The 27049-nt window shown below is 48.2% G+C and overlaps 3 protein-coding genes and 1 long non-coding RNA gene across 11 annotated transcripts; 2 read left to right on the forward strand and 2 right to left on the reverse strand.

Annotated features, from left to right (window-relative positions):
• Window positions 1-1664: 1664 nt before the first annotated feature.
• LOC136455059 (disease resistance protein RGA2-like) lies at window positions 1665-3221 on the reverse strand. The gene has a single exon (XM_066455239.1). It carries the CDS (start codon window positions 3219-3221, stop codon window positions 1665-1667), a length of 1557 nt encoding a protein of 518 aa, XP_066311336.1.
• Window positions 3222-4213: 992 nt separating this feature from the next.
• On the reverse strand, window positions 4214-9820 carry LOC136450383 (uncharacterized). Of its 8 annotated transcripts, none has more exons than XR_010758324.1 (7): window positions 8256-8965; window positions 6793-8100; window positions 6280-6394; window positions 5952-6122; window positions 5744-5854; window positions 5358-5557; window positions 4214-4676 (listed from the first exon to the last, which is right to left on the reverse strand). It is a non-coding gene; the product is annotated as an uncharacterized lncRNA (long non-coding RNA). The 8 variants fall into 8 exon arrangements; XR_010758326.1 differs by lacking the exon at window positions 8256-8965 and adding an exon at window positions 9424-9820 and having other exon boundaries at window positions 4235-4676; window positions 6793-6959; XR_010758323.1 differs by having other exon boundaries at window positions 4235-4676; window positions 6793-6959; window positions 7954-8954.
• A 12025-nt stretch (window positions 9821-21845) lies between these two features.
• On the forward strand, window positions 21846-22355 carry LOC136455061 (uncharacterized). The gene has a single exon (XM_066455240.1). It carries the CDS (start codon window positions 21846-21848, stop codon window positions 22353-22355), a length of 510 nt encoding a protein of 169 aa, XP_066311337.1.
• A 1926-nt stretch (window positions 22356-24281) lies between these two features.
• LOC136455062 (3-ketoacyl-CoA synthase 1-like) lies at window positions 24282-26076 on the forward strand. The gene is made up of 3 exons (XM_066455241.1): window positions 24282-25328; window positions 25685-25931; window positions 26051-26076. The coding sequence occupies exons 1-3, from the start codon at window positions 24297-24299 to the stop codon at window positions 26074-26076; spliced, it is 1305 nt and encodes a 434-aa protein (XP_066311338.1). The 5' UTR covers window positions 24282-24296.
• The last annotated feature ends 973 nt before the right edge of the window (window positions 26077-27049 follow it).

Below are 27049 nucleotides of genomic sequence, written 5' to 3' on the forward strand. Positions count from 1 at the left end.
CGGTTATAGTATATCCTCGGAATATTTCTATACTAACACAACTGCTAGGGGTACTTTGGGTGCCTTCCTCTTCAGCCGCCTTTGCTTGATGGGCCGCTATCGTGAGTCTGTTTGCGGCCCACGGCTCGGTACCGCCGCCCTGCGGGAAGTCCTTCGGCTCCTAGAACCTTCGTCTGGGATGACCTTCGCCCGGACCTTCACGCCGACCCACTGAAGCCTCCGCATGTATCGGCCGAGCCTTCGCCTTCGGCTGTATCCGGGCGCCTTCGCCGCAGTTTTGGACCTTCGCTCAGGGCGTCCGACCAGGCGAAGGTTCTGATCTTCTTTTCCCTGCACAGTAATCGTTAGTTCTTAGCGCCACTACGAGCCTTAGAGCCTTCGCGACTCGTAACGTGTCCCAACAGCAATGGAGCTCATTATCTCCGCGATCATGAGCGATCTACTGAACAGAGCCCTGTCCAAGGCGATCCAGAGGTACAGATGGTCCAAGGCAGAAGAGACAGAGCACAAGATCAGGCGGCAGCACCGCGTGCTGCTCCCGATCGATGCCACGGTGGAGGAGGCTGAGGGGCGGCACATCACCAATCAAGCCATGCTCCGCAGCTCCAGATGCTCAGGCAAGGCATGTACCAACCAGGGTCGCCACATGCTCGACAGCGTTAGGTACAGGTACAGCGACGATGTGAGTGGTGACCTTGACCTCCCCAGATTCGCCTCCTCTCCCGGGCAGCGACACATATAACGTGCTAGACGCCGAGAGCTTGAAGCAGCTCGAGAAGACGCTCGACGGCCTCGAGACGCTGGTGGGCGACACGGCGGAGTCCACTCCGAGAGCTTGAAATGGAAGTGCCATCTCTCTCTGGTGCCGCAAGAGGGCATAGCCCATATATAGGACACTGCAGCCTCAAACAGCATCTAATGATTCAAGAGCAACTGACCAAAAAGGACAACATATATAGCTGCTAAACCTTAACGTTATTTGACACAAAAAAAACCATATTGCAGACCGCATAAAGATAAAAACAAAGGCAAGCAGGGGGTGACAAACATGCTAGGATTGCTGATCTTCAACAAAATGGTAAAGCTAGCCTACAAAACTAGGGGCTAGAATAGATTTGGACTCGAACTCTGTATTCTGGGGACATAAATATGAGGCAACCCTTTACCTTGTTGTAGCCATAAGAGACGACTTGGTGGCTGATTCGGGTGGCGGCGAGGTCGCGGAATCAGCCGAATGCTGGTAAAGCTGATTGTGTTTTATGTGGAGGAGCCCCATAATCATGTAGGCACATCGCTGAATCTCCTTAAAAGACATCGTGCCTCGGTGTCGTTCTCGTTTGCATATTTTCTTCTATGGTGTCTATGTTTCCGCGTTCGTCGGTTAGTAGATCTGTTCGGGTCTAAATCTAACCGTGCACTCTAGCAGGACCGACTCTTCAAAGCATGCATAAGATATAGAAAAGTTATTGGAGGATGAAAATATTAAAAAAACATTTTTTTATTCAAATGACACGCTAATGATAGACTGTTATAGATGCTGTAAAGGCCTACAATCTTCGTGGTGTGCGGCTGAATAGGTAAACATATCCCTTTTCTTTGATAATGAGATACACATACTATAGCATAGACATAATAGAGCCAGCCAAACAAGATCCACACGAAATTCACATCAAAGTGAGTCGCGCCTGCCGCTGCCGGATTTGCTTGTTCCTGGGCGATAAACGGAGGCACGACGACGGTGCTTGCACCCCACATCTGAACACGTAGCTGGAGTAGGGTGGTATGTAAGATCTCCATGCCAGGGCTTCGAACTTCCCCCGAGGCGCTGTGCTTCCAGTATGAACATCTAGTACAGTTATCTTGGGCAGATCAGGCTGCTGGACTGAATAACAACTGTAGGCTATGAGCACATCGTCACTCTTGAATAGTCTCCAAAGGTATATAGGCTGATCTTTCACCAAGCGATCAATTGGACCCTCACCGAATAAGTGGAGATGCATACTTTTTTGATCTTTGAGGCGTTTGAGAACCGTGTGCCAAAACCCAGCACAAAGATTGTTCCTCAGTAAGCCACCAATCATATTTGCACCTATGAATGATCTGTCCAACAGGTCCGCAATCTGCATGCATACAGATGCTAGCCCCAGCTGCTCCTCGGCATCTGGTGTGCTCCCGAACACAATTGTCTTGAAGAAGTACCAGAAAGCTTCTTGAGAAAGAGGTTTGAGCTCAAGAGCTTTCATGGTCCCAAAACTTGCGACCATTTCTGACCGACTTGTAACAACAATTTTACTTACAGGTGTCGTGCCTTCGCTCTTCAGCGTGGACAGTGCTGTTCTCCATGCGCTCTCATCCACGCCGCCTACTAGCTCAGCAACAACCAGTGAGCTCCCAGTTGTCGACGCAAGATCATTACGATATTTGATTACACCGCTATCTCCCAGAGGCATCAGGTGTAGCTTTCCATCCACGATTTCGGATTCGCCGAAGAAGACTATCAAGGAGAAGTGTTTGCGCACCCTCTCGTCGCGCCAGACGTGCTCCACGAATGTGCTCTTTCCAACCCTTGTTGGGCCGATCACTGGAAGCACGGCCAAATCTTGTGCGCCCGCAGGCTCTGGTTCCAGCAGGAATCTAATGATCCTCTCATACTCTGCTTCACGGCCGAACATGCGGTTCTCCAACCACAAGTGCCTGCTGTAAGGCTCGCGGAGCAGGGGAGGGTAGCAGCTCAGGAACAGGACGAGCTCCTTCATGTCGCTGGCCATGCGTTCCAGGTCGATGAGCGCCTCCTGCAGCTCCGCCTCTGCCTCGCGTCCGGTGTAAGACGCCGTGTCCATCGTCGTCGTCGTCGTCGTTCTGGCTGGGATAATACGGACGCGCTTTGCTGGGTTGAACTCAGACAAGGCCAGCGACGAGTGTTTATGACGACTGACCTCGCGCACTTGGGACTTGTCTTGGCGCATGACGGCGTTGAGCAGGTAGTAGCCTCTGTACATGCCTTCCCTCATCAGATGAAGCTGTTGGAGCATCGCCTGGTTCGTCACTCGCCGCCGCTCGGCCTCCTCGACGGTGATTTGGATCCTCAGCAGCACACGCCGCAGCCGCTGCAGGCTGTCCTGCACGGTGCCCTCGTGTCGCCGGTGACAGTACCAGTCTATGGCGAAGGATATGGATCGGCCGATGAGGTCGCCGAGGACCGCAGAGACGATCGCTTCCATATGCGAACGCCGGTGGTTGGATTGAACAAGAGCTAGGACGCCCAAGTGGCTGTAAATCGTTTCTGCTTATTTCTGGTCATCTATGGCGACCTAGACTCGTGACTTTGAACGTATATATTTTTTTCTTTCGCTTTCCGGACTGACTCGTGGCGTCCTCCTCCTCCTCCTCTTTTTTTCTTCTTCTATTCTATATATACTACTAGGTAGTGTGTCCATGTGTTGTTACGGGACAGCTAAACTTTTATACTAAAAATACATAGATTGCACGATAAGATAACAATACTATAAAATTAAATACCGATATTAAAGTGATATTTAATCCAAAAGGTAAAGTTCGTGAAATTAACACAGTCACGGAGCGCGGCGTCGCAAGCTCACAAACTCTATATATAGACTTTTTTGCGATGCGACTAAGATAATGTTTTATATCGACAGAAAAAAATCTTTGATATCTATTTCTTTCGTACGCCAATAAATCCACGAATAAGTTCTGCCGCATCTTCGTACCATCCTGTATACAAGTTCGAGTATATATATAAATATTAGTTCCTGTCACATAGGTAATACTGCGTTTCTTGAAAAATCTCTCACAATACCTTAAGTATGTTATACTCACCGTATAAATATGTGTGGCTTTAGAACTATTTCACGCAGACATATACTGTAGAATAAGATATCCACTTAAGTGTCTATAACAAGATTCATCATCAGTAATATATATAAATAGTTAAATCATAGGTATTATTATTGCAAGCGACGGATAAAAGTAAATTAGAGGTTATCATGATTGTACATTTGATTCTTCATAGTTTTTTAAGATGATGATGTCCAGGTAAACTTCAAAATATATCATTTCCATGCATCGTGTTTGGGTGCAAGCCAATTCACTATAAAATAATAATTGGAATTTTCTCTCTTAGTTTGAAATTATAAGACATTTTGGTTTTTCTAGATATATTGTTTTAATTATGTATATCTAAGCATGTAAAAAAAGTTATGTATCTAGAAAAGCCAAAGCGTCATATAAGTTGGAATTGAGAAAGTAATTTTCCGTAGATTCATTGGTCCCCTCTGAATTAGTTAGAAACACTTTCACAAGGAGAAATTATCTGCTCAGGAAACCACAAATTCTAGTTTTGCCCCCTTATAACACAAAAGTTTTTAAATTTGCTTCACAAAGTCAATCGTCAACTCTTCATTGAGGCGCGATGGCTGTCAGTTTTACTACCTCCCAAGCACCATCCAGTTCCAGCCAACCTCTAAATGTCTAAAGTTTTCAACACCATATAAGCATCATTCCATGCTCGATTTCAACAAGCTTTGCTTCTAAACCATCCTCTCCAAACTATACAACCTCCCCGTTGCATGATCCCAGGACCTCACTGCTCTGTGCAAGTAGTTTGGGCACAAAGAAACCACCTGCTCATCATCCAGCCCTGGGAGTAGCATGTAATTCTGAAATCATGACACATATCAGATTCTTGGGACATGTCCACACAATACTTGCAAAGTACAATTTTAACTCATCGCAAAGTGCAAGCTACCAGAAAACAGAGTTAAATCCTAATATTCCTCATTGCACTTGCAATTGAATGACCTATAGTTTTAACATCAGAAGAAAAATAGGACCACATATTTTCAGCATTTCAACAAGCATGTCATATAAAATACTTTGAGGAGCACTACATGACATGATGGCATTTAACGAAGAACATCCAGGACAGACATTACACATATCATACACTTTGCCTATTCCTCATTAGTGCCACTGCAAAAATAGACATCCAGAAGTAGGAAGATCAATGTTGAATCCCACACGGGACTATGGGACACATGTGCACAGAGAACATATATTCCTGGACTTAATTTGTAGGAAAAAACATTTGATGTATTTCTGAAAATCAAAGTTGCCACTGGGTACCAAATGAATATGCAAATTGTAAGGGAAAACTTAGCGGTTTATGTGGTGAAGAAATGCTTATAGATAAAACGAATAATTGACTTGTGCATTTGATTAACGAAACTATTGGAACAATATCCGGAAAAGTATGATCTACATGTAGAAAGGAAAAAGAAGAATGGATCACAGTGAACATTCAAAGCAAAGTGACAAAAAACAAGTGCTTATATAGTTACCTGATAAAAGCCGAGTAATGTTGTGATAGCAAACCGCAGGTGAGCAACTGATCTAGGTGACCTTATCTTCAATAATAAGCCACTAAAATGATGAAGAAGATACATGGGGAGAAAAAAATTAAATCGACCAGTCCAGCCTTCTCACGGCTAGACGTGATAATGTCACCAATTTCGGCATCTAGTCCAGTAAGCCCTCCGCACTACAAAAAGCTGAGCTAGATCAATTGTGGTGTTAGCTCTATTAGCACTTGATGGCGTCTAGATGCCTCACTCAAGTCTTTAAGAATTATCATCGCAATCAAAGAGAAACACCAGCAACAAATATTACTGGTATAGCACAACGGTACGACCTTATCTAAATTCTAACTAAAAGAGAACTTCTATACCTTCTTCTTGAAGCCTTGGTAGGATCTGAAATTGGGAGAGCCACTTTGAAAGGCCTAGACCTTGCACACAACATCCTATCAAACAGGTTGGCCATAGGGTCTGTAACTGGTCTGCAGGGAAAACAAAAGCAGTGAATGAAATCAAAAGTGAGATCAGTAGTGAGTGTTTGCTCATGTAAAAAAGAAAAAAACAAAAGATTCAAAGTACCTCATGGCAGCTGGGAATAAACTGGGGAAGGAGAAGTCATCACTGGGATCACCCTTAAGTCCAGTCAGTGGGTTCCTTCGGAAGTATGTCAGGTAAAGCCAGCTAACATACATCCCGGACACCAAAGTTGGCAAGAAGTTAATGGAATCAGGCACGATGAAGGCCATGATACTTGAGAAACATACAACAAAGAATGGCGCCATTGCAGTAGTAAGAGAGAAACAAAGAGATAAGATAACTCAGCATCAAGCTTGTAAGTGTATGCGGAATAAGTACACTACTACAACGAGTATACAACTGTAGGCTTAGAAATGGCTATTTGGTATACCTTTGCCTTTGTTTTCCTGAAAAAGCACATACGAAGCTCAAGGTTTGGCAAGAGCTGCTTCAGGGCCACAAGAAAGCCAGCAAGGCAACCGTGGAAACCAGAAAGTGGTGTGACACTGCATGTTATGTTATAGGAAAGTCAGGTAATGTCCTCAGATAGTAACCTTATTTTCTCAGGAAGTAGTATGTTGCCATGTAACCTAGTAACTCAAATGACGCAATAACAACTAAAAGTGCTCGTGTGGTATCATTGTGTCTATATTCCAAAGATTTTTAAATAGTGAATAGAAGAGTAGCCAATTGATATAGTTATTCTGCAGTTCTTACTGGCAGACGTAAGAGTATGATCTTATTCATTAGAAGCAGATGTCAACAAGAGCACATCAATCGACCATTTTGATACTCAACGCAGGCATGGACAATAAGCACATTAAAAAGAACTAAGAGCAGTGCCAGGTAATGAGTAATCAGTAATAGTCACATCTGACAGACTGAATGGCAGTTTAAAACTTACAGGAAGCTCTCCTTTCCGGTGATGTAGAAGAGTCCAATAGCAAAGCAGAACACAAGAATGCCACAGATGGAGTTGACCAAAATAATGAACTTCAAGAATTCCTTGCGGCCCCAAACTGGTTCAATGTCCTTCCCACAAAAGAGAAGACCAAAAGAACTGCCAATGGCCTATAAAAGGAAAAATTATGTTGTTACCATTAAGAACATAACAAAGGAAACCATTTTATGCTGCCAGAGAACTGCCACTCCTTGTCTCTCTAATTTTGGAGCGTAATGTGGTGGCAAGCACCTGACAGTTTCACTATTCCAAAGTGAGGAGTGAATTTTAACAGCATATGTTTGCTTCAGCTTGAACATTTCATTTTGGGGGTTGTTACAACAAGGCTGTGCGCTAGGAAGTTCAGGTTGAGAGATAGCATATAACCCCCCAAAATTAGGGGCCTCAAATACTGCTTGGCATATAATTGGCAAATTAGAAGCATGTAACTTGCAGGCTGCAAATGACCAAACGTGTAGCTGTTCTTTCGCGCTAAGTCCAGACGGCTATCTTAGTTCTCTCTCTACACCCCACTCAATCCTTGTTGACTTGCTGCTGTAAATTTCTTTTGACAATCATTGTAAGAATTAATTACTCCCCTCTTAACTCTCATCGGACCCCATTCAACCCTTTTTGGGATGCAGGAAGTACTACGCGTTTTCCCCCACAGTAACCCTGTTCTGGTAATATTTATCTATTTTATTCTCGAGGTGAAGGACATGCCAGGGGTCTCTAAAAACACAACTCACAAAGACACAAGCAAAGAAGTTGTTTGTTGCCCAGCATGAATTTAATATATCTATCGTTCAATCTTTAGTTCTGCAAAAGATTATCCACGGAGATAACATTTGAGATTTCATTTTGAAAATACTGTCATGGTTTCTTTTACTGCCTGACATGATATTTTCAAGAAATATGCATTGTAAATGGAAAAGACAGACAATTTAGCTATTATCATTTCTTAAACGTAGGGCCTAACTATGCATTTTGCACCAGGCCACCAAATTCTGCAGTATGGCCCTGTGTGCCTACAATATTAGATCTCACAAGTGTTTCAAGTCATGGAGTTCAAACTTTGAATCAAAGTAACATAGGAGACAACAAATCAGGAGAAATTGAGCTCACCCCTGGGAGGACTTACTCGATGTAACCAGCGGTGAAGCGGTGCTCGATTCTAGTACGTACATACTACAGCCGATGTGGCGACAGAATTATTTTTTGAATGAAACATGCAGAGATCACGAATCAACTCTCGCATAATAACCAAGAATCCTGCAGAGTAGGAAGCACCATTTCTCGATTTGAAAAAGACCCCATTTTGTTGGGGGGACACCATGACCGATCGTGCGTGTAGGTTTCTTGAAAATGAAATTTTGGAGATTGCAGATGGGTGGCCGGGCTGGATCACGAGCAGGACACCGACGTACCTACGGCATGAGGGCAAGGAGGGGGGAACCTAGGCCATCCATGGGGAGGAGCTCGCCGGCGAACACCTTCCGGCGGCACGAGTAATTGTGGACGCGGAAGGCGAGCGTGCCGGCGGCGTCGTAGACGGAGAAGCCGTCGGTGTCGTGGAACCCCATGCTGGACCGCTTCCACACCGTGTGGTGTAGCGCCGCCGTCAGCAGCGCGTGGTCGCTGGGGTCTGCGCCGCGGCAGGGAGGAACAAGCAGCGGCGCCGGCGCCAGTGGCCACATCGTCGTTGTCTCCGCGGGCCGAACGAGGGGTGGATCCGGCTCACCGATACTGCCATCATGCTGCTGCTGGTGCTGGAACGGTCAGGGAAGGCCACCGCGATGCCGATCTGGAAGAGAGAGAGGAGGGTGATGCGGAGGTGGCCGTGTCCTTGTTCCCAAGGGCCGCTGCCACCGCGAACGCGTCGTTCACCTCGCGCCGGCGGATCTGGAAGGAGGAGAGAGAGAGGAGGAGGAGGAGGGCGATGGAAAGAGAGGAGTTGCAGCTCGGTGGCTCTCAACGGGGAGAAGGGGGAGAGGAGGGGCGGACTAGGGCATACGGGCGAATTTCATGGGGGCGGACTCGCAGGTACGGCAGACCGAGAGGCGAGACATTTGTCGCAGGCGCCGTGGTTTCCGGACGGGGGTAGGACGTCGTAGCGAGAGGGTAGCCATGGGCTCACGTTGGAATATCCCAGCAAAAAGTGTTCACCCTTTAGTCTTTTTAGTTGTGGAAGATATATCTATGTACCTGCAAAATTTCTGGCACAAATTTTTTCGTCCACTCTAATCATTCCATCTGATTTTGGTTTCTACGTCCGCCTGTTGCTCGTTCTTCACTCACGGTCTTTTCCCATATCAGAATCGTTTTCCTTCAGGCACGGTGTTTTCCTATTCTGATGGTAACTATTCTGCAATCCAGCGCTACGGGGACGGATTCCCAATATATAACCCTCCGGCCCAACCGCTTACGGAATCACCCGAATTGACCACAAATCGAATACTCCTAGACATAGGTCGAGTTAAATTGGACCGCCGGCGGCTCGAATTCTGTGGCCAACAAGTACCTAGCTAGGCAAGCAAGATGGTCGAGCTGCTGAGATAGGCAACGTCATTGGTGGACGCGCTGTCAATCAAGCACCTTGAAGAAGCCACCCACGCCGCCATGCACCTTCAAGAAGCCTCCCACAGTCCGCCATGGCCATCATGTCGTGCACGCGAGCTCCGGCGAGCGGCCTGGAGGCAGCGCGGGTCAGCCTGCCATGTGCGCTCCCGTCGGCGGCGCCCCTCAGCTCAGCTCCGCGCGTCCCGACGCCGCCGCCACCTGCTCATCCGATCTCCTCTCTCAGCTGTGCGGCGCGAGAAAGAGGGAGGAAGAAGAGAAAATGAAGCTAGGGTTTTTGGGGTCAGCGGCGGCTCATGGGTCGTCCGGACGGGAGCCGATGAGGAAGAGGCGCCGGGACGGGAGAAGAGGAAGAGAGTCTCCAGAAGCTTTCGCATGGTAGTTTGCTGGTTGGAGTAGGAGGTAGGAGGCGGCGGTTCATGCTGTAAGTTTGGACGTATCACCGGAGTTAAATCCAATTGAAAGGAACGGTCAGTACTTTCTTAGGTTGACTAGGGTAAAAGCCCAATGATAGACCGGCCCAAACCTGCTTCTACTCTTTTTAGTGCGTTCCTACAGGTGGCCAAACCTACCTCTTCTTTTTTCTTTTAAGAGTTAAATGTCCCGACGGCCCTCGAACTTGTAAGCACGTGTCATATAGATTTATAAATTTAGAAAATACATTTCTAAGTCTCTAAACTTATTAACTGGTTCACCACAAGTTCATACCAGCTATGCTGGCTTTTTATCTGACGTGGCACGGTACTGCTGACTGTGTCTGCCACTTTGCATTTAACCCCTCATCTATCTTAGCCTCGTTCATTTGCATAAAAGAAAAGGCCGCACTCGAAGGTGCCGCCCTCGCTCTGGCCATGTGAACAGGCGATCGTGGCCACACAGCCAACGCCGACCATGCTGCCTGTGCTAACAAATAGCGTCGTCCGACATGGCCTTCTCTGTCTCACTGTCTGCGCTGCCTGCAGGGCCACTCGTGTTGCCACCCCACGCGCTACGCGCACCTTGACGAACGCCGCCCCACCACGGCCATGGCCGTCGTCACCTTGCCGGTTGCGCTACCAAGAAAGTGAAAAGGGCGGACCATCTCCCTTCTCCTGCCAGCACGCGGACATGGACAGAGAAGGCGCTGGCTCGCTGAGTCGCTGTAGGAGCGAAGGCCATGTTACAGCCACAACGAAAGGTACTCGTCCATTGGTCCACGGGGGCTGCTCGTGAAGGCTATAGGCTACAGGTGGTCCTAGCTAGTAGCGCAGGCCGTAGCATGCTCGACGCTGGCTGCGAGACCACGGTCATCGCCTCGCGAGGCTAGAAGTCCTGGAAGCCCTGGAATCCGACCGGCGCGAGGTGGAAGAAACCACGTCGACGGTGCGCTCGCTGAGTTCTGGCTTGGCCGCTTGGTGGCCTGGTGGGTTTGCATATGGGTATCGGGCTTAGGGGATTCTTCCGTCTTGGCAGGCCAACCCCTTAAGGCCTTAGCCTTTTTGGGAAAGAAGAAAGGCGCAGTCAGTAGTTGTGGAATCGCACAGAGCTCCCCTGACTCCAAGGCGTCGCATCGGGCACGGGCTGGCTTGGTCGCTTTGGCTGGCCGCGCCGACGCGCCAGCTCCCTCTAGCCCTCCCTCTCCTCTTCTGTCGCCTCCCTCCCTACGTGAACTGCGGCTCCACCCCTCGCTGGCCACCGGGCATCGGCTCGCCCCCTCCCGATCTCCTGCGTGGCTTGCGCATAGCCGGCGGGCAGCGGTCAGGACTCAGGACAAGGGGCCAGCCGGCCAGGGTGATGCCCACTGGCCACCGTGCTGTCCGGCAGACGAGTAGACGGCGGACACTGCCGCTGCCATGCTGCCCATGCGTGTAGCGGGGCAGGATGGCCGTCGGCACGGAAACAGGCGAACAACGGGACAGAGGCCAGAGGGAGACGGACGGGATGCTGCCGTTGCGCCATTGTGCCGGCGTGCTGCTACGGCGCTGGCGCACTACCCATAGGAAGCAGGATTGACGATCAGGAATATTCCTGTGACCTATGACCCCAATGGCGCCGGCGCTGGCGAGGCGGATCGGGCCGATGGGTAGAGGAGGAAGGTCCGGCTCACGAGTACGGACTTTTTTATGCAAATGAACAAGGCTAAGATAGATGAGGGGTTAAATGCAAAGTGACGGACACAGTCAGCGCTACAGTGCGTGCCACATCAGATAAAAATGCCAGCACGGCTGGTATGGACCTGTGATGAACCAGTTAATAAGTTTAGGGACTCAAAAATGTATTTTTCAAGTTCATGAACCTACGTGATACATGCTTATAAATTCGAGGGTCGCCGGTACATTTAACTCTTATTTTAAATATTCACTGATCGTCTAATATGTCGTATTACAAAAGTTTAGATATTAAAAATAATTTAAATGTTTCATAGAATAATGAAAATCCAGAATGGTACGCAGGAATACACCGGTACTGAAATATATCATTCCAAAGAGCAAAACGGAATGACCTACGAAATGGAATCTATATAAGATATATAGACGGAGGCCACTGGCAATTATTGATTGATATAAAAGACCCGATAACATGAGATTGAAAAGAATAATGAGAAAAAAGAGAAAAAAAGAAAAAGAAAAAGAAAAAAAAAGTGCATTACGAACATTCATTATAGCCAGGAAGGAGTTATGAGCGGTGTGCACAGGATGACAGGACTCACTTGCTCAGGAAGTCAGAAACGAAAGGATAGGTAAGGTTCGGAACTAGAGAAAAAAAAATGAACACTTTTTTTATAAATTAATTTTAAATCTAACACTATTTTTTTTTCAAAACTAACCATTTTGGTCGCGCCTATTGCCATGGCGCGGCAAACCTCCTGTGTCGCGCCATGCATGGTGGCGTGACGGGAGTATTATGTGGCGAAGACCGGGTTCGCTGACCGGTGACGTGGCAGGGTCTGCCGCGCCACCGATCTTGGTGCGGCAGTGACGCGCCCTGATCGGTGACGCAGCAGACTCAGCTAAAAGGCCCACGGCCTAGTCCCGCTTGCTTGCCGCGCCTTCGCTCTATCTGCCCGCCTCGTCCACCTGCCTGCCCGCTGCGTCGCGCCCTCCCGCCACTCCCAAGTGTTGTTGGCGCCCGGCCCTCCGTTGCTGCCTCCCTCCCTCCCTTTCTTTCCATTCTCCGGCCGTCTCCCTCCCTCCTCGGCCTCGTTCAAGGTAATGACACACTTTTTTATTTTTGTTTGAATGGTGGATTGAAATATCATGAATGAGAGTTAACGTTAGGAGGAAAATTATGTTTGGGAACTATGGCTATGGTTTAATTTTGTGGATGTTAAGGTTAATTATTTAGTTAGAAGTATATTTACCATGTATATTTTTGTTGTTATAAGTGTTGGTTATATTATTTGAGTTGCAATGCAAATGATTATATTTTACATTAGTTTACGTTGTTTTGATTGATGTTTAATTTGAACCGTTTTATTAGATGGAAGACATGTTTCGGGAGCAGTTGTGGCGAAAACGGGGTCGTCCTATAGAATTGTACCCCGACGAGTCTAGCAAAGATGCCCCAATCCCTAACTGTGACTGTGGTCGTCCGACCGACGTATTTCAATCGAGACATCCAGACACAACGGCTCGTTGCTTCTACACATGCAGTCGTTTTAATGTAAGTAATTATTTTCGTGTTTTTTTCTTCATTTGTATTACTAGGTTACTAATATTTTGTTGGAATTTGTTGTGTAGGTCCATGAGAGGTATTTTTTCTTTCAGTGGATCGACGGTGCAGACAAGTTTGACCCCAGGTACCTCCTTTTCAACGATTGATGGAGAGGACGACATCCACGAGAGCACTTCGAGCGGTGGGTTCCATCTCCCCCTAACCCCCCTCCAATGACGGCTAAGTAGAAGCATATAGCCGTAGTTAGATGACTCAAGGAACCTCCTTTGTGCGATTGCGGAGATCGAGCTGTGATAAACCCTGAGAATACGTTGGAGTTTGTGTGTCCAAACAAGCATGAAGTAAGTGCAAAGTGTATGTGTTGAAATGTTGAGCTATATGTGTTCATGTACTAATGTCATCTTATTTAGGTGTTTTCAATGGCGAAGTATCGTTTCAAAGAGTGGTTGTATGGTCCTAAAAAACAATGGCCGGAAGAACCACCAAAGGTTAAGGAAAAGAACAAAAGAAAGGGTAATTTACAAAACACCTCATGTCATGTGTGAATGTGATGTTAAATCCAACTATGGCCTAGTCCCTTCGAAGTTTGGAATAGGCCATTATTGCGGCCATATGATTGACTATGATGAGGTTGATTATTTTTATGGTAAACATAAAATCGTATTTTGTTTCTTTTGCTAAGACATATATGATATAATTTTTCGTTTAAACAGAGCACTAGGAAATGCAAGTGGGAATGCTATGATGGCTAAGCTAAGTTCTTGGATGAACTGAAGGAGAGGAAAGTAATTACACGGAAGAGGGGATATGGACCTGACTACGTCAACCTATTTGTTAAACATCACAAAGATAAGATGCGTGAGTTTGCTAGACAGTGCGGTATTTGTAACCCGATCGATGTTGGGCTCGACAAATGGGGATTGGAGAGATGGAGGGTGTTAGAGGAGGAGAGAGCAAGCAAGGAGGCAAGGGAGGAGATAAGAGTACAGATGCAGGTTTTGAACGAGCAAGTTATTGCATTATGTGCCAGTGAGTGCTTGAAAGACATTTTTTCGTTGCCTGATTTGAAATATAATATAATCACGTTGCTAACTGATTGCATTTCATACATGAAGGGATTGGATGCAGCGAGGACCATGATGGAGAGGTGGCTCATGTAAGGTATGAGGAAAAGAAGTTAGACGAGCACAGAACGTGAGCTGATCGCACCGTTCAATCACCTATTGTGTTGTCTGATGAGGGGGGACGATGATGAGGACGACATTGCTAGACTGAGCGAGCTCATTGCTCTAGCAGAGGTGGGCTTGTAGGTGGAGGAGGCTGATGATGACACTGGTAGACTCAGTGAGCTCATCGCTCTTGCTGAGGTGGGCTTGCAGGCAGAGAAGGCTAAGGACGACACTGGTAGACTGAGCGAGCTCATCGCTCTAGAAGAGACGGGCTTGTAGGTGGAGAAGGATGACGACGCATTCTTCACTCAGGCCACAGAGGCCGCAGATGAAGCGAAGGCCGCTTACTATAGGCGATACACAGGTCATAGCAATGCATGTGAGTCTAGCCACATGAACGAGAAGGAAGAGAACGCATTCTTGTCTCAGGCCACAGAAGAAGCGGAGGTCGCTTACTATAGGCGAAAGACAGATCAGGGCAATGTAGGTGACCCTAGCCACAGCAACAGGATTGTGGTAGAGGATTGGTACTCAGACGACGAGTTGCTAACTCAGTATCTTTCTGACTGAGGGTTTTTATTGCGCCATCTATTAATTCCATGCTTTATTAATGATTAATGTAGCTATGTACTAGAACTTTCTTTGTGTTGTCTTGTTTTTCTTTTGAAGTACTGATGTATTGTACCCATGTATCATGTACTCGGATTACCCATGGTTGATCCTAAGTGATCACATCCGTTTATCACCCTCCGAGCCATCCGTTTGTCTCTCTCCGATGCATCTAAGTTTTTTAATAGTAGTGAATGCGTTGAGAATTTCTAAAACCAACAAAATCGAGTGAAATTATTTCGAATACGGTTGGCTGGTATATATATCTTACATGTTTCCCATGTATTTTAAAATAGTAGCGTGTAATAGCAACACGGGATAGAGAGAAGGGCGTGCGGCGGTGGCAGACGTGGGCCCTGCAATGAGGGTGGCGGCGCGGCAGTGAGGGCAGTGGCGGGCGTAGTGGGCGTCCGTAGCATGGCGGGCAGCCATCGTGCGTGGCTGGAGGGCACGGCGGGCGGCCGGAAGGGGTGGCGCACCGACGTGCGTGCGCGGCGGGCACAGCGGGCAGCCAGCGTTCGTGGCACGGCCGGCGCGGCGGGCGCATGCGGGCACGGCGGGAGTGGCGCGCCCGATGCGGGCGTGCGGTGCGGTGGCGTGCGGCCACGACCGGCGGCAGGGGCGACAGGCTGGCGCTGCCGATGGCAGGCACGACGAGGCGGCGGCCATGCGCTGTGGGTAGGTGTGGCGGTGTCCACGCGCGGCGGCAGGCACGGCCAGGCAGGCGAAGGCGCGACAAGCACGGTAGGTAGGCGGGACTAGGCCACGGCCCTTTTAGCCTGCTATGCCGCGCCACCGATCAGGGTGCGTCACTGTCGCGCCAACATTGGTGGCGCGGCAGGCCCTGCCACGTCAACGGTCAGCTCCCCGATCGTCGCCACGTCAGCCCTCTCACTGTGCCACCATGCATGGCGCGACACAGGCATTTTGCCACGCCATTACAAAAAGTGTTAAAAATAAAAAAAAATCAAAGTAGAAAAGGAAATTTGGCGTACGCTGAAACATATTTTCGGGAGTTGTGTCATCTCCGATAATTTTTTTACTTCGTCCTTGGGCTTACTAACTCATTTTTTCATTGATGGTTAAAATACAAACCAACCCAGAAGACTAGCCTTATTTTTGCAAATATTAAACATATTTAACAAGACATTGATGATTATTTCTAAAAAAATTATTTTCATGAAAGAGAATCAGATGAAAACAAACAAAAATTATGTTAAATGTTAACCTGCCTCTAAATTCACAAGTTACAAAGTATATATAACTATGAATATATATGGTTTCGTTCACACATTTTACTTGACTGTCTACACATGAATATTGATCATTGACCAACAATAAAGAGTATATATAAAAAAAGTCTCATACCATGTTTAATTGTTTAATCCTCGAAAAATATTGTTCAATTTTTTATTGGACTTGAACATGTTAGTGTTTTTTTTCTGTTGCAACGCACGAGCATATTTGCTAGTCTTTTTTAAAAGGGAATTCGTGGCTTCGAATTTGATGCCGAGCACAACCAGCTCAACTCGTGAACTAAAAAAGGCCATGCTAACAACCGGGCGTCCAGACAGACACGCGCGTGTTCGGTCGCCCGCGCATCCTACTGCACCGCGCGCCACCTCCTCCTGCTGCTATGCCCGACCAGAAGAGCATGTGCATGGGCCCGCTTATATCTACATGTGAGAGAGAGGGAACACAGCGTGTGTACCCCATGCGAGAGAGACAGCAACGCGCCATCGACTCCACTAAATAGCGAACGTTAACGATCAGACAGCCCCCACGACTTTTTGCTTTTGGTAAAAAATAATTTCTGCAACTTTCCTTTTTTCAGAAAGTTGTCTATTTTGGGCAAAAAAATCCTGCAACTTTCGTTTTTTGGAAAATTACAAAGTTATACGCATAACTTTTACATATAACTTGTGCAACAAACGACGTATAACCTATAAACATGACTTCGACGTGACAAAGTTATGCACATAACTTACTACGTAATATTTTACGAAACAAACTTATCAACGTAATTTCTTAGAAAGCTACAAAAGTTATACACAAAACTTTTCTATATAACTTGTTTGTGTAACTTAGATATTAACTTGAAGAATGACTTAGATGTAAAGTTAGACGTATAAGTAATACTCAAGAACTTAGATATACAAATTAATATCATAACATATTAGTAGAAATATGAAAACTATGTACAAAAATAACTATGTAGTATAACTTGTTTGTCTATTAAAAATTACGTAAAAACTATATCAAAAAAGTTATGATAAAAATTTATGGTGATAAGTTTTGTTTTACAAAATGTTATATTGTCAAAGTTGTCGGTATAAGTTGTAGAAATAAGTTATGTCATGTAACATATATGTATAACTTAGTTACTTTCTAAAAACAGAAAGTTGTGGATATTACTTTTTTCCAAATAAGGAAAGTCATGGGAGCAGTTGTCGATCGCTACCTCGCTAGATTCGAATCCAATGAACGACCGCCGGAATGGAATTGGGGCACCCCAGCTACATGCGAGAGAAAGAGAGGGATCGCAGCGCTAAAAGCCCTAGTTTGATTTTGGATAATTGAAGAAAAACTAAGTACTAACCTATGTCATCAAGTGTGATCATGAGCTAGGTTGGTACACACCAAGTGATGGAGCAAGAGAGAGGTCCATGGAGATGGAGATGGACATGTGATGATGGTGATCAAGCTCCAACTTGCAAAAGAAGAAAGGGAAAAACAAAAATCAAGGAGATCGAGACAAAGGTATTAAGTAAGTTTTTTTGTTTTGGCACTCAAGACACCATAGAGGGTGTAAGTGTGTTTAGGATCGATAGCCATACTATAAAGAGGAAAAGCGATTATCGAGTGCCACTAGGTGACATGATTCTTGCATATGCGTTTAGGAACTTAGTGTGCTAACAATTGACCCTTGAAAAATACTAATACACGACCACATGAGTTGTACACACTATGGTTAGCAACTTGGAAGCGAAGGTGAAGAGGTTGAGGAGTTAGAAAAAGAAAAAGAGGCGAAGGTACAGGACCGGACGCTGGCTCTGCTAGGGCCAGACCCTGGCAGGCCGAGTCCGGTCAATTGTTCAGTTGTTGGCTGAAAGGGCCATAGTGTGATCGGACGCTGGTGCCGCGTCCGGTCATACATAGCAGAGAGGGCGCGGCTTGGGGTAGCATTCGGACGCTGGAGGCGAGAAGCGACTAGACGCGCAAGGGGTGCATCAGGTCTTGGCTGATGGACGCTGACGTAGCACCCGTGTGCTTGCATAGTAGTGATCGAACATCGGGCACGTCAGGTCACCTACGACCAAACTCGTCCAGTTAATAAAATTGCTCTCTGAGTGTTTACTGGAAACGATCGGACACCGCGTGGTGGTGCGTCTAGTCATTCGTAGAGTTACGTCCGGTGCTTGGCTGACACACGAGCGCGAAGGTACAACCGGCTCTATTTGATTGGAGGCGACGTGGTAGGCGTGGAGTAGCTCGGAGCTGCGACCAGACTCAGCCAACCGGACACAGGGCAACATCCGGTCTGTGTGTCCGGTGCCCTTTTGACAGCCCAACGGCTCATTGAGCCAAGGGGCTCCATAAATAGGTGATGGCCGGCTTGGGGCTCACTCTCTTGGCACTTTGACATACTTAACATCCTTGTGAGCCTAAGCAAACACCTCTCACTCATCTTCATTATTGATTCATCATCATAGCGAGATTGGGAGTGATTCCTAGTGTATTTGCTTGAGTGATTACATCTAGTGGCACTTGGGGATCATTGTGGCTGTGGATTTCTTGTTACTATTGGTGGTTGCCGCCATCTTGACGGCTTGGAGCAGCGGAGGAGCATTGACATGAGTTGGTGATTGTTCGTGGCCATCTCCTGATGATTGTGAGGGTTCTTGTACCTTCCTCGATGGAGAGCCAAAAGGTAACTCTAGTGGATTACTTATGTCATTGAGTTACCTCACTTGTGGGTAGGTTCTTGCGGTGCCAAGTATTGGCTAGGTGTGTGATACCTATTAGTCGTCGAACCACCAAGTGCTGGTCCACACAACGGGGACTAGCGTGCCGGCAAACACGTGAACCTCGAAAGAAAATTTGTGTGTCACTTGTCTCTTAGATTTCTCCTGGTGATCGATTGTTTGGGCATTCTTTGATTGGTTCATCTCACTTACCACGGCGGTATAATCTTTCAACACTCTCTCTTGCATTTACATTGTTTATATTCTTGCCTAGTCAACCTCTTTAGTGTAGTTAGTCTTTGAGAGCTTGTTAGTTTGGTTAGTGAGGCTCTTTAGCTAGTCTTTGAGAGCGCACTAGCTTAGAGAGTAGTGACTTAGCCTTTGTGTGAACCTAGAGATCATAGCAACTAGAATTGTTGGTATAGGTGGCTTGCAACTCTTATAGAGCTAGATCAAAATTGTATTACGCCATTTAGTATACTAATCATTTGTTCTAGTGAGTTTGTAAAAATAATTATAGGCTATTCACCCTCTCTCTAGCCATTTAGGATCTTTCAAGCGCGTGTACCCCAATGCGAGAGAGAGATAGCAACACGTGTGCCCCAATACAAGAGAGAGAGGGAGCACAACGCATGTGCACATGTGTTGAGCCGGCTACATGAACCACCGTGGAGGACCACACTTGGTGGTGTAGGGGCGCCTGGTGCAGCGCATGCTTACACGCGAGTCAAAGCACGTGGAGAGCAGCACCTGTTGTAACATACTGAAACGAGGTGAAACAATTGAAATATACGTTTGCAACATATGTATATAACCACTGCAACATATGTAATATCCAGATAAAATACTTGTAACATATTTCCTCCATCCATAAGTCTCCATCGTATTAGCTTTCGGTGCAATGACCAAGGAGCAGTAAACAATGCCGATTTGCATTTAAGGCAAGAAACAGCCAAGGAGTCGCAGCCAATAAGCAGCCAAGGAGCAATAAATGCAGGCAATGAGCATCAAATGCGTAGCATATACGTCTAAAATAGGTGAAACATTTAGAACATATAATTGCAACATACGTATATAGCTACTGCAACATATATAATATCCAGATGGAAACATGCAACATCCAAATAAAACAACTGGAAGACACACTTGCAGCATACATGTATATCCATTGCAATATATGCAACATCCAGATAAAATAAATACAACATCCAAAATGAAACATATAAAACATACACCTAAGGGTCTGTTTGGAATGCGGGATTTTTTTTCCCATTCCTGCGTTTTTCCTATGAAATTGAACTGATTTCTGTGAAATTTCTGTGTGCCTCCTATAAAATTTCAGTGTTCCGAACAGACCCTAAAATATATACCGGTGCGTAATTTGATGACCACAGTCACCGGTCACGGAACCGCAAATGACGCATACAGATGTAGGCCCATACTTCTCTCACAAACTCCCAAGGCTCATCATTCTCTTGTCACTGTGCACTCTCTGGTCACACCACGCATGCACAGGCCCCACGCGCCGCATGCATCCCACGCGAGTGTGATGGCCGCATGTGCTCCTAGGCATGGACCAGCAGAAAGGATGGGTACAGCTGACTACAACTACGAGGGTATTTTTTTTCTTGGTTATCACGCCGCACGGACATCGGAAAAGAAAACAGCTCAACTTAACTTACACCCAGCGGCGGATCAAAGGGGGGGCTGGGGGGCTCCAGCCCCCCCTAATGGTTTGATTTCAAGCCTAAGCACTGTAGCAAAAGCTTGATTTCACCATTAAATTTTCATGCAAATCAACATCTTCATTGTTTTAGCCCCCTTTATCCCGCATCGTGCATCCGCCACTGCTTACACCGGTTCAGTTCGACCTTGTTCACGAAGGTATCGCGCTAACTAGCCAGCTCAACTCGGCTCGGCTCGTAAAGGTATCGTCGGCTGGAGGGCTCGCTCGACAAGAATAGCTCACTAGCTTCGTTTAGCTACTGAGTACCGGAAAAAAACAGTGAATATATGTTTATAATATCTCTATATTAATTTCATACCTAATCAATACTGATTTAGCACTAAAATAAAGCAATAAACCAAAAATATAAAACAATTGCAGTGGATGGGGATGGAGTACGTGAAGGCACGTAACGTTTTGTTGGTCGAGCTTGGCCAATCCACACCCACGAGCAAGCCTTCTTGCCGAATTTGCTTCGTGACTCCAAAACTGCCGACGGCGGAGTACTCCCCTGTACCTCGACGTCCAGCGCTCCAACCAAAATGGATGGTCACCAGAGTACTTCAGCCAATTATTAAAAGAGAAGTAGCTCAGCAACGATGACGCGTGTCGAACCCTCCTTCTCCGACGGCTGGGTCTTTAGCTTTAGAGGCTCGGCAATCGCCGCGGGCGGGGCGTGGGATCATGGCGGGAAGTCGGAGCTGCTCTTCGCGGAGCCGTTGAGCTCGGCAACGATGACCTGTTGTAGCCTCATGCTTCGGGCCCGTTGGTCTGACATCTTTGATGGGTCGTCGGTGTTTTGCCATGGGAAGTCGGAGCTGCTGGCTGCTTTGCAACTATGCTCGGCAACGATGACTCATGGTATTGTGTACTCTACCGCGTTGCGTGGGTGGGTAACCTTTCGTGGTGTTTGGCGCCATGCTTAGCTACCTTTGTTTGTATATAAACTTCATTCGTGGCAGCCATTGTTTCAAAAAAAATTAAAAGAGAAGTTCGAAGCCACGACACTAAGGACCCGTTTGGAGGAGCTGCGGGGGCTCCGGCACTGTTCATGCACTGTAGCACGGGCCGGCGGAGCTCGAAATCGTGGCTTTGCCGGCTCCTCCTCTTTTCGGCTTCTTTTCAGTTCATTTTGCGCCTCAATTTCCAAAACGGCTTCTGCTACAGTGTCACTACAGTACCCGAGTGAGGAGCCGGAGCCGCCGGGAGCCGCGCCAAACGCGTCCTAAGAGTACTCTTCCAGTTACAGATAACTAGAGATGGCCTGAAATAAGCACAGACCTGAGACGACACGTTCGATAAGAACCGGCGTTCGCAATGGAGACGCTCGTCTCTGCGGTCCTCGCAGACCTCGTCGGTCGAGCCATATCCTTCACCGTGGACAGGTGCTGCCACTGGCGGAGCAAGGGCAGCATAGAGGACACCGCGCAACGGCTGCACCGCGTGCTTCTACGAGTGCAGACCGTCGTCGCGGAGGCCGATAGGAGGTGCGTCACCAACCAGGCGATGCTCCGGCGGCTCCAGCTGATGAGGGAAGGCGTGTACAGAGGCTACTACCTGCTCAGCGCCTTCAAGCGCCAAGGCGTTGTGCAAGACAAGGCCCAAGATCACGAGCTCAGTCGTCATGGCCACTCGTCGTTCGCGCTCTCCCAATTCAATCCAGCGAAGCGCTTGTGTACTTTCTCCGCCAGGACGACGACGAGGACGAGGACGAACACGGCGTCAGAAGACACGAGACGCGAGGCGGAGGCGGAGCTGCAAGAGGTGCTCACTGTTGTCCTAGAGCGCATGGCCAGCGACATGAAGGAGCTCGTCTCGTGTTCCTGAGCTGCTACCCTCCCACGCGCCGCGAGCCTCACAGCGGGCACCTGTGGCTGGAGAACCGCATGTTCGGCCGTGAGGCGGAGCTGGAGAGGATCATAAGCTTCTTGCTGGAACCAGAGCCTGCACGCGCAGAATATTTGGGCGTGGGAGTGCTTCCAGTGATAGGTCGAGCAAGAGTCGGCAAGAGCACCCTCGTCGAACATGTCTGCTTGGACGAGAGGGTGCGCAGCCACTTCTCCTTGATCGTATTCCTCGGCGAAGGCGACACCAAGGATGGGAAGCAATCGCCTCATCTGGGAGACAACGGCATAATTAAACATCAGGATCTCGGTTCAGCCAGGAAATCACTGGTTGTGATTGAGCTGCTTGGTGACGTGGATGAGCACACCTGGTGGAGAAGAACACTGCCTGCGCTGAGAGGACGACGCACCACGCCTGTCAGTAAAATAATCGTTACAAGTCGATCGGAGAAAATTGCAGGTTTTGGAACCACACAAGCTCTTAGCTTGAGGGCAATGCTACGGTACAACTATTACCTTCTAAGAAGTAATAGTTCAAAACAATCTGAGCCATTAATTTATATCACGTGCAGGTAAATGAAAAGCTACGTTCTAATAAAATTGCTAATCAAATTATATCACGTACATTAGCTATCATGGCAATTTGAGGTAATCAAATTATGTCATGTTCAAAGTAACAAAATAAAGGATTTATCATATCAAATAGATCTCGCATAAATCAATTAGATCTGAAAGAAATATTTTGAGTTAAATGCACCAGAAATCCATTAACTTGTGAGAAGGTTTCAGTTGGGTCCATCAACTTCCAAAGTGACTTTTTGAGTCTATAAACTTTTAAAATGATTCACTGCAGTCCATACCTATTTATTTAACATTAAATTCAAAGAACATTCGTAGAAAACCCCTTCCCGCACCACGTCACGTACGCGGACAGCTCCGTGGCGCCCGTCGTCGCTGCTGCGGGCGCGCTGGCGAGCCCCTGCTGTGGCCACGCGGGCCCAACCGGCAGCTCGCTTCCCAGCGCCCTCCTCCAGCCGCCGCTCTTCCTCCTCGCCGTGACGCGCCAGTGCGCGGCCGCGGTGCCCGCTGGCCGAAGCCGCCCGCGCCGTGGAGGTCCGGCCGCGGCCGCTCCACGCCCGGCTCGCGCGTCTCCCCACGCCGACCCGCCTCGACGCCATGGAGGTGCTCGCCGTCGGTGCACCACCCCAGCAGCCGGACGATGTTGCGGTGCCGGAGGTGGCCCAGCACCTCCACCTCGGCAAACGCGGGGGGGGGGGGGGGGCGTCGATCGGTGAGGCTGCAGGCATCGGCACCGCATGGCCACGACGGAGAGCACCATGCCCACGCCCATGCGCTGGAGCAGCGTGACGCCGCCCTCGACCCCGGTGAGCCCTTCCTGTCCGGCCGAGCGCGCGAGGCCACGCGGCAAGCTTCTAAACAGTCGGCCACGTTCAACATTTCCGAACTGAATGAACTGATCAATACCACCTCAAATATACAAGCTGAAACTCAATCTTCGGCTCCCTCAAACTCTCAAACCAGCCCGATCCAGCGAAAGGTATAGTAACAAAAATTGTAGAGCTAGAAGCGATCTACAAGTTTGTTTACATGACTTTGGGATTATTCGGTTCGGTTTGCAAACTACTGACCTCGGGTTCGCGCTGGACCGAACCCGGCGTGGCTGACGTCCGACACGATGTACGTCCTGGACAGCGCGAACAGCGGCCGCCCCGTGAGCGCCATCAGGTCCGCCACTGACAGCAGGTAGTCGTACGTGACCGCCGACTTGGGGCCTTCCTCACCAGGTCCAGCGCAAACCCGAGGTCCCCGCCGGTGAGCCCTTCCTATCCGGCCCCGCCGCGGTGCGCTGGGAGACGAGACGTACCTGACCCCGGGCGTCCAGGCGCGGCCGCCCAGGCTCAACATGGCGGAGGCGCGGATGGAGGCCGAGGCGGTCATGTTCGGGTTCCTGGACGCGTTGTTCGAGTCCACGGGGATCGACCCGCGCCGCGACGTGCGCATCCTCATCGTCAACTGCAGCCTCTTCAACCCGACGCCGTCGCTGGCATCCATGATCATCAACCACTACAGGATGTGCGAGGACGTCAAGTCGTTCAACCTCGGTGGCATGGGGTGCAGCGCCGGCCTCATCGCCATCGACCTCGCCAAGGACATGCTCCAGGCGAACCCGAGCTCGTACGCCGTCGTGCTCAGCACCGAGAACATCACCCTCAACTGGTACTTCGGCAACGACCGCTCCATGCTCCTCTCCAACTGCATCTTCCGCATGGGCGGCGCGGCGGCGCTGCTGTCCAACAAGCGCGCGGACACCGGGCGCGCCAAGTACCGGCTGCTCCACACGGTGCGCACACACAAGGGCGCCACCGACGAGTGCTTCAATTGCGTGTACCAGCGCGAGGACGAGGTCGGCAAGGTGGGCGTCTCCCTGGCGCGGGAGCTCATGGCAGTGGCCGGCGACGCGCTCAAGACCAACATCACCACGCTGGGGCCCCTGGTGCTGCCCCTGAGCGAGCAGCTCAAGTTCCTCAAGTCCTTGATGATGCGCCGCGTGTTCCGCGTCAAGGGCGTGCGCCCCTACATCCCGGACTTCCGCCGCGCGTTCGAGCACTTCTGCGTGCACGCCGGCGGCCGCGCGGTGCTGGAGGAGGTGCAGCGCAGCCTGAGCCTGCAGGACACGGACATGGAGCCCAGTAAGTGCGCCCTCCACCGGTTCGGCAACACCAGCAGCAGCTCGCTGTGGTACGAGCTGGCGTACGCCGAGGCCAAGGGCCGGGTGCGGCGCGGCCACCGCATGTGGCAGATCGGCTTCGGCTCCGGGTTCAAGTGCAACAGCGCCGTGTGGCGCGCGCTCCGCGACGTGCCGGCGCTGTCGTCATCGTCGACCGGCGCCGCGGCGGGGCCGGACAGGAAGGGCGCGCAGAGCAAGAGCTCTTACGTACGATGACTGAAGGGTGAGCGCGTAGAAGATAAATAAAGGTGGGGGGTTTTCTACAAATATGCTTTGAATTTAAGGTTAAATAAATATGTATGGACTGCAGTGAACCATTTTAAAAGTTTATGGACCCAAAAAACCACTTTAAAAGTTGATGGACCCAACTAAAACCTCCTCACAGGTTAATAGATCTCTCGTGCATTTAACTCAAATATTTTTATACCTAAAATTTTCCTCATTTATCCTATCTTACCAAATTAAAAATTAAATAAATATATATTTCAACTATTACCTCCTAATAAGTAATAGATGATCATAGCCATCTGATCTTATTAAATGAACGGTTCATGGTTATTTAGGGTACCGCAGCAAAGCCCCTTGAGCTGAAACCTTTGCATCGAGAAGCCTACTGGTACTTCTTCAAGACGATCGTGCTTGGGAGCGCTGATGCCATGGATCAGCCGGAGCTAGGATCTATATGCATGAAGATGGCGGACCTATTGAATAGATCATTCATAGCGGCAAATTTATTTGGTGGCAATGAGAGGGCCAACCCTTGTCCTCAGTTTTGGCAAAGGGTTCTCAAAGGAATCAGACATTACACAAGTATGCACCTGCTTCTCTTTGGCGAGCATCAATCTGACCTCCTAGCGAATGATCGCCCAGTATACTTGTGGAGATTACCCAAGACTGATGCTATGCTAATAGCTTACAATTGTTACCAGGCATGCTCATCAGCCCAGCAGCATGATCTGCCCAAGATAACCTTGAAAGAGGTGCAAATTGGAAGCACAAGACCTCGAGGGAACTTTCAAGTCTTGGCATGGAGATCAAACATACTACCATACTACAGCCATTTTGTTGAATTGTGGGGTGCAAGCATCGTCGTCGCTGCTCCGTATATCACGCAGGAAACGGCTGATGGTTTGTGCGGCTCATAAGCCGGTTGATGCTATTTTGTTGCGAGAGAAAAACATTGTATCATGGCTGATAAGCCGGGCTGATAAGTTCAATCAAATAGGGGAGCTATACTATAGCTATTCCATAATGAATTTTATACTTTTATATGTCGTATTCTATTTTGTCTCTGTACGTATGTTTTATCCATTCATTCAGTATGTAGCATTAGCACACATAGGAGGTGTTTTGCTTTGTGAATGCAACTTGGGTGTAGTGTAACCAGACAGGAGGCTGTTACGAACTGACTATTCAGGCATGTTTTGTAGCTTGCTAGAAATTCAACTCAAAAGACCCTTAAAATCTCTGCTAGTATACCATTTTCTACCCACGTGTATGACACTTAGAGCCGAAATTATTGTATGGATTCCACTTGGATTAAAATTTCAATACGCTTGACTGACCTACAAATCAATCTAGCTCCAAGGTCACTGAACATGTAAAGGGAATCAGCGACCATTTTGTCATATTCTTTTGTCTTCCTTAATTCTTGCAAACTTTTCAACGCTGCACCGCTAGCCATTTTGGCCCTTCAGTAGTGCGTTTTTACCTTCTATACTCCCACGTTGTTCATTCTCCAGAGCTGAGTCAAAAGATCGGGGTCACAACCGACAACCCCTATCAGATGCTAAAATTGGAAGCCGTTGGATATATTCCACTGATTTAAACTTTTAAAGTTCAGAGCACTCATCAGATTGACATAAATCTGCAGTCGTTTGTTCTGCCCGTTCAAACTGTGACGCCCACAAATTCCGTGCCATCCACGT

This window comes from Miscanthus floridulus, chromosome 5, assembly GCF_019320115.1.
Source record: "Miscanthus floridulus cultivar M001 chromosome 5, ASM1932011v1, whole genome shotgun sequence".
NCBI lineage: Eukaryota > Viridiplantae > Streptophyta > Magnoliopsida > Poales > Poaceae > Miscanthus > Miscanthus floridulus.

Bases quoted from the DNA above. Each gene is read 5' to 3' on its own strand.
- LOC136455059 (XM_066455239.1), bottom strand. From the start codon at position 3,221: ATGGAAGCGATCGTCTCTGCGGTCCTCGGCGACCTCATCGGCCGATCC.
- LOC136455061 (XM_066455240.1), top strand. From the start codon at position 21,846: ATGGAGACGCTCGTCTCTGCGGTCCTCGCAGACCTCGTCGGTCGAGCC.
- LOC136455062 (XM_066455241.1), top strand. From the start codon at position 24,297: ATGGCGGAGGCGCGGATGGAGGCCGAGGCGGTCATGTTCGGGTTCCTG. The intron at 25,329-25,684 runs GTACGATGACTG...ATGGTTATTTAG, and splicing joins CGCAGAGCAAGAGCTCTTAC to GGTACCGCAGCAAAGCCCCT. The intron at 25,932-26,050 runs GTATGCACCTGC...AATTGTTACCAG, and splicing joins AGGAATCAGACATTACACAA to GCATGCTCATCAGCCCAGCA.